This window comes from Leptinotarsa decemlineata, unplaced genomic scaffold (genome assembly GCF_025532065.1).
Source record: "Leptinotarsa decemlineata unplaced genomic scaffold, Ldec_3_MD MMD2_tig00026328_RagTag_RagTag, whole genome shotgun sequence".
Lineage (NCBI taxonomy): Eukaryota > Metazoa > Arthropoda > Insecta > Coleoptera > Chrysomelidae > Leptinotarsa > Leptinotarsa decemlineata.
This window is the reverse complement of record NW_027412688.1, coordinates 36,470,116-36,482,313: the sequence shown is the minus strand read 5'-3', so window position 1 is coordinate 36,482,313 and position 12,198 is coordinate 36,470,116. Positions and strand designations below refer to the sequence as shown.

Here is a 12,198-nt window from a genome sequence, read left to right as displayed (position 1 = left end):
TGGTCGCCTGTTTCTTCGACCGAATGAGTCATGTGGCCACTGTTTTGCTTGTCTTCGGAGAAATTCGTAAAACTAACCGCCGAAGACGAATCAATCACCATCATGGCAATGCGAGCTCTCACACATCTCGTCAAACACGAGTATTTTGAGCAGTCATAACATCGAATTGATGACTCATCCTCCGTACAATCCTGATTTGGCACCTATTGACTTATCGTTCTCGAATATCAAAGGTAAACTGTATGGTCAACGATTTACGAGCGAAGAAGAAATAGTCGAAGCGTTCAAAAACCATCTTATAGATGTGTCTCAAGAGAAATGGAAAAACTGCTTCTACAAATGCTTTAAACGAATGCAAAAGTGTATTGATCATCAAGGAAAATATTTCGAAGAACAATAAAGCCATTTTCATTAAAAAATGTTTGTTATTATTAGCTATTCCCGAAATATATATAGTAGCCCTCGTATTCAACCATGTCACAGATAGTGCAAGTGTATCGAAATTATACTGATCAATACAATCGATCAATTCATTCATTTTTGGAATGAATGACTGTATTTTCGAATTTTCTAATGATACTGTTTTAAATCATGTCCGAAAGGAAATAACGCCGGCCGCCACTGGTAACCATAAACCAAACGTGACGTAGCTGAGAGCGTGAGAATATCCAATATTACCTGCCGCTCGAGAAGGAGCAAGAAACATGCTACCGATGTGGATAGAACTTCGGCGAAATTCTACGATATTCCATTGCGATATTTAAACGCTGGCTGCAAGCGTATTCAGTCACTCAAGTACACAGTGAAGTGGACGTATCAGTGCGATACGCGAAGTGATCTAATAAGGCGATAGACATGCAAATAATAGTTGAAATGTTTAGTTGAAGTGTTTGTTGAATTTCAAGTGAAATAAAGTTAAGTTTGATTATTCAGTGTAGTCAATTATTGGTGAACCCACTGGGAAAAACGTAACAATACTTTTTTTAATTTGAATTCATGCAAATAAGTATGCCGGTAAACTAGTGGTACATATAGTGGGTGATTCAGTTTTTAAAAAATTACATGTCCTTACATTTTTCCTGATTACCTTCATGATTTTCAAATTCACTGTTAGTAAAGACACTGGTCTACAGCTATTTGAAACAATTTTTCTTGATATCTGTGACAATAAATCGACCTCGTACAGGCTCCTAACAAAAAAGAAAAAACTTGGTATGGAATAACATGAAAGGATAATAAGACAGTGAGTGGCTGTAGTGAGTTTGTTTGATGCAATTTCGCCAACATCTAGTATTTTAACGCTCTTATCTTTATACTATGGTAATAATCCAGAATAAACAGTATGCAACCTAAACAATAAACCTAGTGAATAAGAATATGATTCTAGTACATTTTTGAGTTTACCAATGCCACGAAGTTGAATTTCTCTGCCAAGCATCCATAACACCCAAAAATCGCTATCACTATCAGGAGAGTTCCCATGGGAATGGTTAATACTGGTATGAGGACGATGTTCTGATAGTCCTTAGGTACGGCATAAGAGAATTCTTCCAAATTTATTTTGTAGGTTATACCAAGAGACAGCAAACATATTCCGATTAACTGAAATAATAAGTATGGAGTAAAGAACAATGTTTTCATAACCTTTTTCTATTATGTCAAATATACAAATTTTTTGAGTTCTCACGGTGATTTGACTTATGATAATTAACTAAAATCGATATCGCAATAATTGTGATATCAGATTCATTCACTTGAAAAGTTTTTCGGAAGAATGGAATTTGTCACAATCTATCAATCTGTTTTAATTGGTTCCCGGGTTTAACAGTGGTTATAATCACCAAACTGAAATTTTCAGTTGACAGGTACTTCGACCATGCCACTGAAGATGGCTGCCGCAGTTGCAGTCGAAACTTTTGGAGATCATAACCAAAGGAGACCACGGAAAAACCCGGTAACCCACCAAAACGTTGACGCCAGCCGTGAAAGCCTATGTTCTTATATCAATCTATCAATCAATAAAATTATTTATTAACCATAGATCACAAAAGTGATAAAAGAATCGTCAGTTACAAAGTTATAAAAATATACATAATATATACTGTGGAAACAAATACAGTACATATACACTATCGAAATATACTTCAAACATAACATATATTAATTGAGTAGAACTGGCCGATACTAGATGAAAATCCATATTGAAACTAATCAATACAGTTAATTGTATGATTTTCACTATGAAGGATTTTACAAAAACCGCGACATGTGTTTCGATATACCATAGCTTTCTCAAGCTTAGGCTTATATATACTTATATATTCTCATATATACTCATGTAAACTTATATTCATATCACACGTACATATATACCTACCACTTCTTTTCTAAATATTCTCAGACTGAATAGAACCTGATATGAACTGAAAATGATTTTAGTTTTTTTTTAAATTTGTTGAAGTTTTTCTATGTTTTAACACAAAAAAGTAGATAATTGAAAAATTTTGATCCAGTATATGAAGGAGTTTTTTCATATAAACTAGTTTTATGTTGTTTGGGGCTAGATAATTCAACTTTTCTTGAGGGATGAGTGTACCATTGCGAAGTCGTTCCCAATGAGTCGTTCCCAATAAAGTTATACTAGACGATAAGATAGAGTTGATCAAGGCATAACATATATGTCAATTAGAAACTTTCTATCTAGAGTTCCTTTGAGTTGTAGCATAGCATAAAAATGCTATGCTCCGTGTTTTTCGGCCAGTTGAGATTATAATCCACTCGAGTTCCCAAGAATGTTGAAGATTCTGATGGTTTAATTGACTCATTAATAAAAACATTCAAAGTAAACTTTTGTGACTTTTTTCAAAAAAACTGAATCGATACTGTTTTGCTTGCTATCACAACAATTTTGTTGGACACCAAGCTTTGAAAAGGTCTGCATTTGGGGTTCCTCTGGTATTCAAGCTTGTTCAGCTACAGATGTGTCATCTGCGTATAAAATCATCATTTCAATCCTCTAACGTGTACAGGAAGGTCGTTAATGAAAAATAAAAAAACAGTAACCCCCAAAATAAACCTTGCGGAACTCCAAGTTCAACATCAAAACATAAGACATCTTTTCCCTCACTACAAGATAACAAATGGTCGAGTGGAGAGATGTTAACAAAACAATTGAAAATAAAAAAACATTCAAAGGTATAAACTTTCACGGCCGGAAATAACTGTGTCGAAGCTATTATCCGGGTTTTTATCCCCACTTCTGGGAAATGAAGCCCTTGTTGAGAGACTTGGAGGTTTTGAAATTGTTTTCGAGTCAGAACTTGACGTGATTTAGGATTTTTGTTTTGTCCCTGCCTTGTACAACGTTTTTTTTTTGGACCACCCTGTATACAATGATCAAATAAATCTACTCTATCTAATTGATGAATGTGATAGTACTTATTATATATCAAAAACCACGAATGAAAACTGAAACAATTAACAATCAAAAAATTTACGAAGTTAAATGAATTTGAAAATATTTTCAATGTATTGTATTGATGAAGATTTGTTAGTGAGTGTCATTACTTTACTTTCGTTTTCGTTAATTTCAAATCTTAATGGGAAAGTTTGTTTTTGGTTGAAAACTGTATCAATTCTATACCTTGTTAATGCCGTAATAGTTATTTCAAAGTCATTTTGAGATTACTATAACGGGCCAATTGTTCAAATAACCTTAACGTTCTAATTATTAACGTTCCATTAGAAAATGGACCGATTACGCCTCGATAAAAAACATAAAAATAAACAATATACTCACAGCAAGAAAGAAGTTAGACCAAAACACAACACACTTCACGATGTCATCGTCACACGCCATTTTTCTGATATTTTCAATGAACGAAGGTAATCATTATAGTTTTTATTTACATTGTTCGCAGATAAAGTTATCGAAAAGTGGCTTAGGCAGTCGAATACATCTCGATATTTGGAATAACTGTGGCTCACTGATTGCATGTAGAGAGAGCGTTAAAAATAGATATTGGATTGGTCGAAAATTACTGCATGTTTTCGCAACATACTAGGTGTATCAAAAGTGATGAATTGGCGATATAGGTACAATGAGGTGCAGAATGTGATTGTTGAAATTCACAATAATATATACACCACTGATAATTGGTTTTTGGGAACCAGCTGTCACACCCCTACGAATCGCACCCCTACGAACGACAACCCTCAGAAGTCGAAACTTGTGCGAGCTAAGGACTAACGGGGTCTTACCTTTTAACGTGTGATTCCTAACACGAGTTGGACGATAACAAGTGAAAATCAATCGTTCAGCCTGGGGCTTGAACCAGCTGCCATTCAACAGTCCAAACTGTGTTTAGGAAGCCACTTGTTTAATCGCTTATTTCAATAAAAATAACAGAATAAAAACTTATATTTCCCATTGGTAAAATCGAGTTCTGAAAGATATTATCGCTTCGCTAGAGTTTTTCTAGTCAATTATTGGCAACATACAAAAAGACAAACTCAACGGTATTATGTTGACATTTTTTTTAAATGTTGCTCAGCTTTCATGGAAACAAAATTCAATCTGAATCTAATCTAAATATTGATTCAACTTAGTCCAAGTAGAACTTGAAAAAATATCACCTACTATCTTGCAATAAATTTGCGATGAATAATATATTTTCTATAGTTCTAGTTACAAGAACCGAAAAAGTTCACAATACAGATTGAACAAGATGGTCAACTTCCTTTCCTTGATGTACTGTTAAAGAGACACCTCCACTACACATTAAAACAACATGCGTGGGTTTAATTGTTTGGCTGAATTATTTAAAGAAGTGTCATTGATAAGAACTATTCAACAAAAAATGCAATAAAAAATAAACATTCATGGAAAGACCAATGAACTTACGAACAGCATCACGGATTCAACCCAACAATTTCCGAAATCTCACACAACTGATCCACTTACATGAAACACTGTCATTATCAATGGCAGGTGTCTTATTCCGAAACATCGATATACGCCATTGAAGATGACAGTGTTCCGTATAAGTGAAATTGTACCTCTTCCAAATACTATATTGTGTAGCAATCCTGTAAGTGATATCTGATTCAATTCCATAACAAATGTTTGGAGTACAACTGAATAGGAAATAGTGTTTTTCAATTTCAGTGTTGATAAAACAGTAGTATTTTTTCTTCCGTGTAGTTCAATGTTTCTATGAAAGTAATTGTTTCTAGAAAGCTTTTTTCTAGTTTGAGTTTAAGAGTTACTTATTTGCATGATCTTAGCATATTTGTGAAGGATTTTATAAAATTAATTGCTTTCTTTCTTTCTTTGGCAGATTCACACATTTTTCTGTATAAAGATGGAAAAGTAGAAAGCCAGAATCTTTCTTTCCCAAAAATCAATCTCTCCTAAAATAAATACCCCTTTCTATTCGAAAATTAATGGCTATTTATAATACAAGAATTCAACGGAGTAAGTGACTCACATGTGGGAGTATTTTATTGCCTCGTTTGCTTCTAGAGAACCTGGATAATATCCAAATTATTTCCACTTATCCGAATTGAAATTGATTCTTTATTTATCAAATCAATCAAAGATGTGGCCAATATGATCCACCGGTGTTATAAAATTGGTAATACTCCGTCCAGAAAAGAACCATCTGCCTGATTCGAGACGCGAACATCACTTGCACTCTTGATAGTCTGGAACATCGAAGAAGGGTTGGAGAATCGTCTCTCTTTTGTAAATACTTTCACGGGAGTTGTTCAAGTGACTTGGCACATTTGTTTCCACCAAGAGCGGTACTTATCGGAAATACGCGATGGAATGTGGCTGCTCATCGGTTTGAGGTTCAACTCAGTACACCTCGACCTTCACTGTTTGAAAACTTCCTGAGAACGTTCTATCAAATGAATTTAATCTCTAGCGATTCAAATCCAACATAAATCGCTACTTTCGCTCAGGCACCGCTCATCGAGCGCCTTAAGGAATTTCCTGTAGTCCTTGTGTTTTTTCCTCTGAGAAAATAATTATTTGAATTACCAGAAAAACACAACACAGATTTTGTACGTGCAGTATTGTGACATATCGCGCTTTTGTAAACTGTCAAGTGGAAATCTCGCATTGAAGTGTTTTGTTAATATGATACATCTCCATTAGGTGTTGTCACATAACCCATACAAATGTAGTGCCGTAATAAATGTAGGTTTTTTGAAAATTGGTTAGGTCACAGATATTTCACAGTTTTTGGCAGTGCATTTCTTCAATGTCCCCCCCTGCTTTTATTTTTTGAACGGATCACTTCAAAAAATGGAAATTCGGTATAATGAAAGTAATGCATAAATACTTTATTTTGAAGTGAAATTGACAGATGAAACTTTCAAAATGGCGACTGGGCGCCATCTGGGAAAAAAAATAAGTGGGCACATTTGTCACAAATGTGACACATCTTTTTGAAGCTCCTGAAAAATGCTCCACAACCCTAGAATATAATGTCAATATCTTCAACTACTACAAAATGGCAGAACTTTTAATAATTGCCTGTATACATTGACATTTAAATACATAATATGAGGCAATAAGCATGAGGACAGTCCAGAAGATGCTTGAAATGGTTGCTTTGAACTTCTTAACATATGAACAGCCTATTCGATATTTCACGTCGAACATTTTTGAACTACAGGTTCAGTTTCGTACACATTTTACTTCAAATAGATACAACTTTCAAGATGACGCTCAGTCGCCATCTTGAAAATTTCATCTGTCAATTTTACTTTAAAATAAAGTATTTATGCAATAATTTCATTATCCTAAATTTCAATTTTTTGAGTTGACACGTTCAAAAAATAAAAGGGGGGAACATTAAAGAAATTCACTGTATATTATTGAGTTCAATAATTATAAAAGACGTTAACCGAATAGACTCAAATTATCTAATAAAAAAATCGTAAAATGTGTAAAAATTGAAGGCGATTAAAATTTCACTTTTTCAACGAATATTTTTTTGCCTTGACGATTAAACTACATTCGTATCATTGATGTGTGTAAATTACTTTTAGACATAAACTACCGTTTCGAAAATATATAGTTCATCCAGTATCAATTTTTATTAGTCCTATTTCGATTTTTTAGAAAAATACACATTCATTTCGATGCTTTTGCAAAAAAACCGTATCTGAAATAAATCGTTGTCAAAAATATGGATCCTTATGATTGCACTGAGGCTCATTTTGAAATACTGGTTGAATTTACACAAAGAAAAATTCAAAATCATCTTATTTTGCACATATACCTACTCAACATCTTATTCAGTAAAACTTTTTCTAATATTTTTTAATTTTGAGAAATAACTCTACTTCTGGGATTTTCAAATAAAAAGTGAAGTTTATTGATGCGAAGCACGTGACTACATTTTGTTGAGTTATTTTTCACCCCAATTTAATCGAAACTTGTTGCCAAAATCAAATTTTGAATGGAACTATTATCAATAAATATTCCTATATAATGCGTACTTCGACTGGTCACACTGTATGTGTAATTTATTTATATTACCCGAAATTGTTATTCGACGCAGTGGTTGACTATGTTATCAAATAATCCTAGGGATATTCACCATCTGTTCGATTCCAGGCAGGGTTACTCAGAACACTAATCTAAATTATCGTATTTTTAGAAAACATTATTACATCCAAAAATAAAAATTGCATATTCTCATGCGCCAAGGGAATTTTCAACGCATAATTTCACAGAAAATTATGAATAACTACTTCACAACAAGTAGTAGCCTTATTATTATGAACGAACCAATAAGAATTTCTTATCAAAATAGCGAATTTGCTACCTACGTATCATTTTGTGAGCTGATGATTGAAGCAGACTTGAAGTCCTTTCGTCCGGACATATTTTTATTCGAAATAAACAATAATACAACAAATCAATAAAAATGACCTGCCTAGTGCCGATAATCAAAATTTATATCCACCACAGATTGACACTTTAAATAAAGTAATGCCACCAACCGTTTCTACTTAGCTAACTTTGTTTACAAAAACACTGACAAAATACCAAAACCTTTTGATCTTTCTGCCTGCCGAAGTAACATTTCGTTGTTGACAAAAACAGTCGCCCGCGACACAAAGCCTTCAAAATGTTTCTTATTTTGACAACTCAAGTTTTTGTTTGTTAATGTTGGCGCCGCGTATCAAAAGATAGCACTTACAAGTTTACAGATCGATAATGGCGATTTCCAAATATGATAAATAACCTGTTGAAACAGATGGCGATGAAGATAGAACTGCAGAATAATAACTATTTTAATCTCGAATTTCATCAAACACACATTCTGAAATTAATTTGAGAATATCAATTACGCTACATGGTATAGGATGGAGCATCGAAAACACACCGTAAGGCATAAATAAGACACAAATTGTCGCAAAATGTCAACCACACGACGTTTTTTTCTAGTTTCCAACAATTGTATGTTGTCTTCAGTTATTTCTGCACCGAGAGACTGAACAAAGCAACAACAAAGCCAGTTTCAAGTGGTTCTTAAAAAGCAGAAGCCGAAACGTCGAACAGTAAAAAACTACAGACGTTGTTCTACTCGTACTACTCATAAAGTACACCTGAACTGATAGTATGCAACTCACAATGTAGCAGTCAAGAACTCGAAACATGAACATATGGCGCCATCTAGCAGTTACCTATCACACTGAATTGTATTCGACACTAGCCATTTTAGTCCATTTGAGTTGAGAATTAACGCTAAATAAGAGCATAGTTGACATACCTATGAATCTTGAAATATGCAGGTAGGTTCTTTGTAAATAAGCATCAAGAAAGGGAATCAGGAATTTCCACCCACAAGGGGAAAAATAGGGATTCAAAGATTGTATTGAATTTTGTCAGTTTTGAAGTTGAAAACCTGAAATTTGGGGTTAATAACTATTTGTTTAAAATTGTCTGTCACGATTCTTGATGTGACAAAGCAAATTCTACGTGGGCGAAGCCGCGGGTAATGAATAGCTTCGAGAATCGAATTATGTTGCCTATACAGAAATTTCGCCAAAACTAACACAAACGTCAACGACGTCTGCCCGCGTTCGGCTCCCGTTTTCGGGAGCCGAACGCGGGAGCTTAGAGCTTAGAGCTTAGAGCTTAGACCGCTGCGCATCGTCCCCCGTCGTCCTACAGTGGACGCGACGCGTAATGCCCTACTGCGTTGCGACAAGTTAATCTTATTATGATAACTTTTAAACGATTGGTCCAAAATACTTAGTGTAAGAGACAAAATGGATCTATAATAAATATTAAAACGACAATTGTGTCAATTTTCTTAAGGATTTGACAGATATTCTAAAATGTGCATTATGAAAAAAGTATCCAATTCAATTGTATTCATGACTCAGTATTGTGCATATAGTGGCTACAACATAAGAGGTACATATATGATATCGCGGACTTTCATTCAAAACTATTTAAGATAAACAATCTTACGGTACATTTATGTAAAGTTTCATCTGAATCCGTTCAGTCGTTTAGGCGTGAAAGAGCCACAAACATACATACATACATCCAACCTCACAACTTTTCACATTTATAATATTAGTATAAAAGTATAGACATAGATACATTTAAGGAAATGTCGTTTTTTATTCAATCTGCAATCGATGCAATTATATACCGGGTGATTCTCTAAGCTGGCTCACCCCTATTCAATTGCTGGATGGGTATCATCGGAGGAACAATTTTGGGGCCAATAATTTTCGACGAACAAGTGACTGCGGAAAAATATCTACAGTTCCTTAGAAATCAAATTAATGATTTCACTGAAGATTTACCACTGGTTGACCAGTGTTATCTATTTTCAACAAGATGGAGCGCCACCTCACAATTATCAAGTCGAGAACATCTGAATTACACCTTCCCAGAAAAGTGGATTGGCACTTATGGATCTATTCAATGGCCTGCCAGGTACATTCTTGAGTTCAAAACTTCACTCTAGCAGACCACTATTATGATCTTCATGCAGTAATTGACATTAATTGATTTGAATTCCTAAAAAAATCTAATAGGATCGCCACTTTCACCGGTTATAGCTAATATATATATGGAGTGATTTGAAACTCCATTTGAAACGTAGACGACACCTTAATAATATGGAACCATGGGAATGCAGAACTAGACACTTTCCTGAAGCACATCAACAACGTAAGTCCTTCTATCACTTTCACAATGGAAAAGGAAATCCACAACGAATTGCCTTTCTTAGACGTATTGGTGAAGAGGACCGACACCGGGAAACATCTGTATATCGGAAACCGACTCACACAGGACAGTATCTGAACCACAAATCCAACCACCATCAATCGACTAAGAGAAGAATCATCAAGACTCTACTAGACCGTGCCTTCGGGCTCTGTAATACAAAAGAAGGTCTCGAAAGGGAACTAGGCATCATCAAAAACGACCTTCAACGGAATGGTTACTCCAGAGTGATGGTAGAACAGGCTTAAGCTAGAAGACAGCAAGGAAGAGAAGCCTCCACAACCAGTACTTGTACTTCACTAAATCAGAGGATTATCAGAAAGGATACGAAGGATTGGGTCCAAGTAATATATCAGGACCTGCTTCAGATCTGGAAACACTATCCGAAGCAGCCCCACGAAAACCAGGCCACCAAACGCGGACTGCAATTCGAAGAATTGCATTTACCGAATACCCTGCGAGTACGGAGAATCATACATCGGTGAAACTAAGAGGCCATTGAAAGTTCGCATTGCTGAGCACAAGAAACACATACAGCGAGGAGAAACCAGCAAATCCGGAATAGCAGAGCATGTTTGGGCTCATCAACATAATATCAAGTGGGCTCAAGCTGAAATCATCCACAAAGAGGAACACTGGTTTAGGAGAAAATTCAAAGAAGCCGCGTATATGTTGTCCTACAACGCATTTAATCAAGCTAGCGTAGAGATACGTAACATATGGAAACCTCTAATCAAACGAAAAACGACCAACTCCCGCCAAACGGTCGTCTCCCGCTAAAAACCAATGAAGCGGAGAGAGAGAAGAGGGGATAGGTGAAAGCACTCGAATGACCTATAAATAGTCGGATCTCGGAGTCCAGTTATCACCCGAAGACGATTGTGGATACTGACAATCGAAACGTTGTGACATAACTTGCTTTGAAATCTTTTAATTTTTCTTTCATTAATATTTCAATTTTTATTTTCGGTTAATCTATTTGAATATTTTTTAGGAGTTTTAAATCAATTTATATTATATTAGACAATGGAAGTCCGAACTGATAAAATACACCCCGAAACATTGTCAACCACCCTCAAACGGACTGGTTTAAGTTTGATGATAGTCGTGTCACTAAGTGTTCTGGCGATGTATTGAAGAAGCTATTGGAGCCTCTGGAGACACCCTACATTTAGTTTTATAAGAGGGAAGACATTGGCAGATCAAGATCTTCAGATGATGTGGTGCTGCAGGTTTTTCCGGGTTTTCCTGCAACTGAAAAAGCAAATGCGCCACTGAAATCAATGAAGTCGCCCCGGAGCGCCAATTGATTTTTGTTGTTATTTTATAATGTCATGATTTGTATTTTAGAATTATTAATGTTGTATTTCTTTTTCATATTCTACATCACCAGAACTTACTCCACTTGATTTTTTCTCTGGGGAACAATTGAAAATCAGGTTTACAATACAACACCAACTACTCGTGGAGAACTAGAGCATAAAGTAAGGGTAGCATTCCAGGAGGCCATTTTGAAAATGTATAGCCTTAATGGACTAATTTGCGACTTTCTTGCAATCATTAAGAAAAATAGAGAAAATAAAGTGAAAGTGTGAGGCATCAAATTATTCCTAACAAAATTATCCTTCACAAAAAGCCGACAAGCCACCCCCTTTCCATTTGAAGAAATCAAGATAACTGGAAAAATTCATATTTGCGATTGTGAAATAATTCTTAAAACGACTGTGAAGTCATAAGCCTCAAAGTCGAAGTTTTCCCATGTTACTTGATCAAAAATGGAATAAAAATGATTTTATTTGTCAAATATTGACAAGTGAAGTATTGTTGGATTTAGAATGTCATTCTCGATTAAAATAAGTAAAAATATATAGGATGTCCCATTTAAAAATCGAAAGTTGGGTTAATTTCCGGTCAAACCTAAAGTA

At 35.1% G+C, this 12,198-nt stretch overlaps 1 protein-coding gene across 3 annotated transcripts in view; it reads right to left on the bottom strand.

Moving 5' to 3' along the window:
- Positions 1 to 12,198, bottom strand: part of LOC111503249 (tetraspanin-7) — a 30,273-nt gene that overhangs the window by 15,982 nt on the left and 2,093 nt on the right. Inside the window, exons 1-2 of one of the 3 annotated variants that reach the window (XM_074182763.1) lie at positions 3,800 to 4,006; positions 1,405 to 1,602 (exon numbers count right to left, since the gene is read on the bottom strand). In XM_074182763.1, the coding sequence (XP_074038864.1) occupies positions 1,405 to 1,602; positions 3,800 to 3,859 (258 nt within the window). In that variant the 5' untranslated portion in view covers positions 3,860 to 4,006. Of the gene's footprint in view, positions 1 to 1,404; positions 1,603 to 3,799; positions 4,007 to 12,198 lie in introns of those variants that run through there. The other 2 variants (XM_023157512.2, XM_074182764.1) reach the window with 2 other exon arrangements.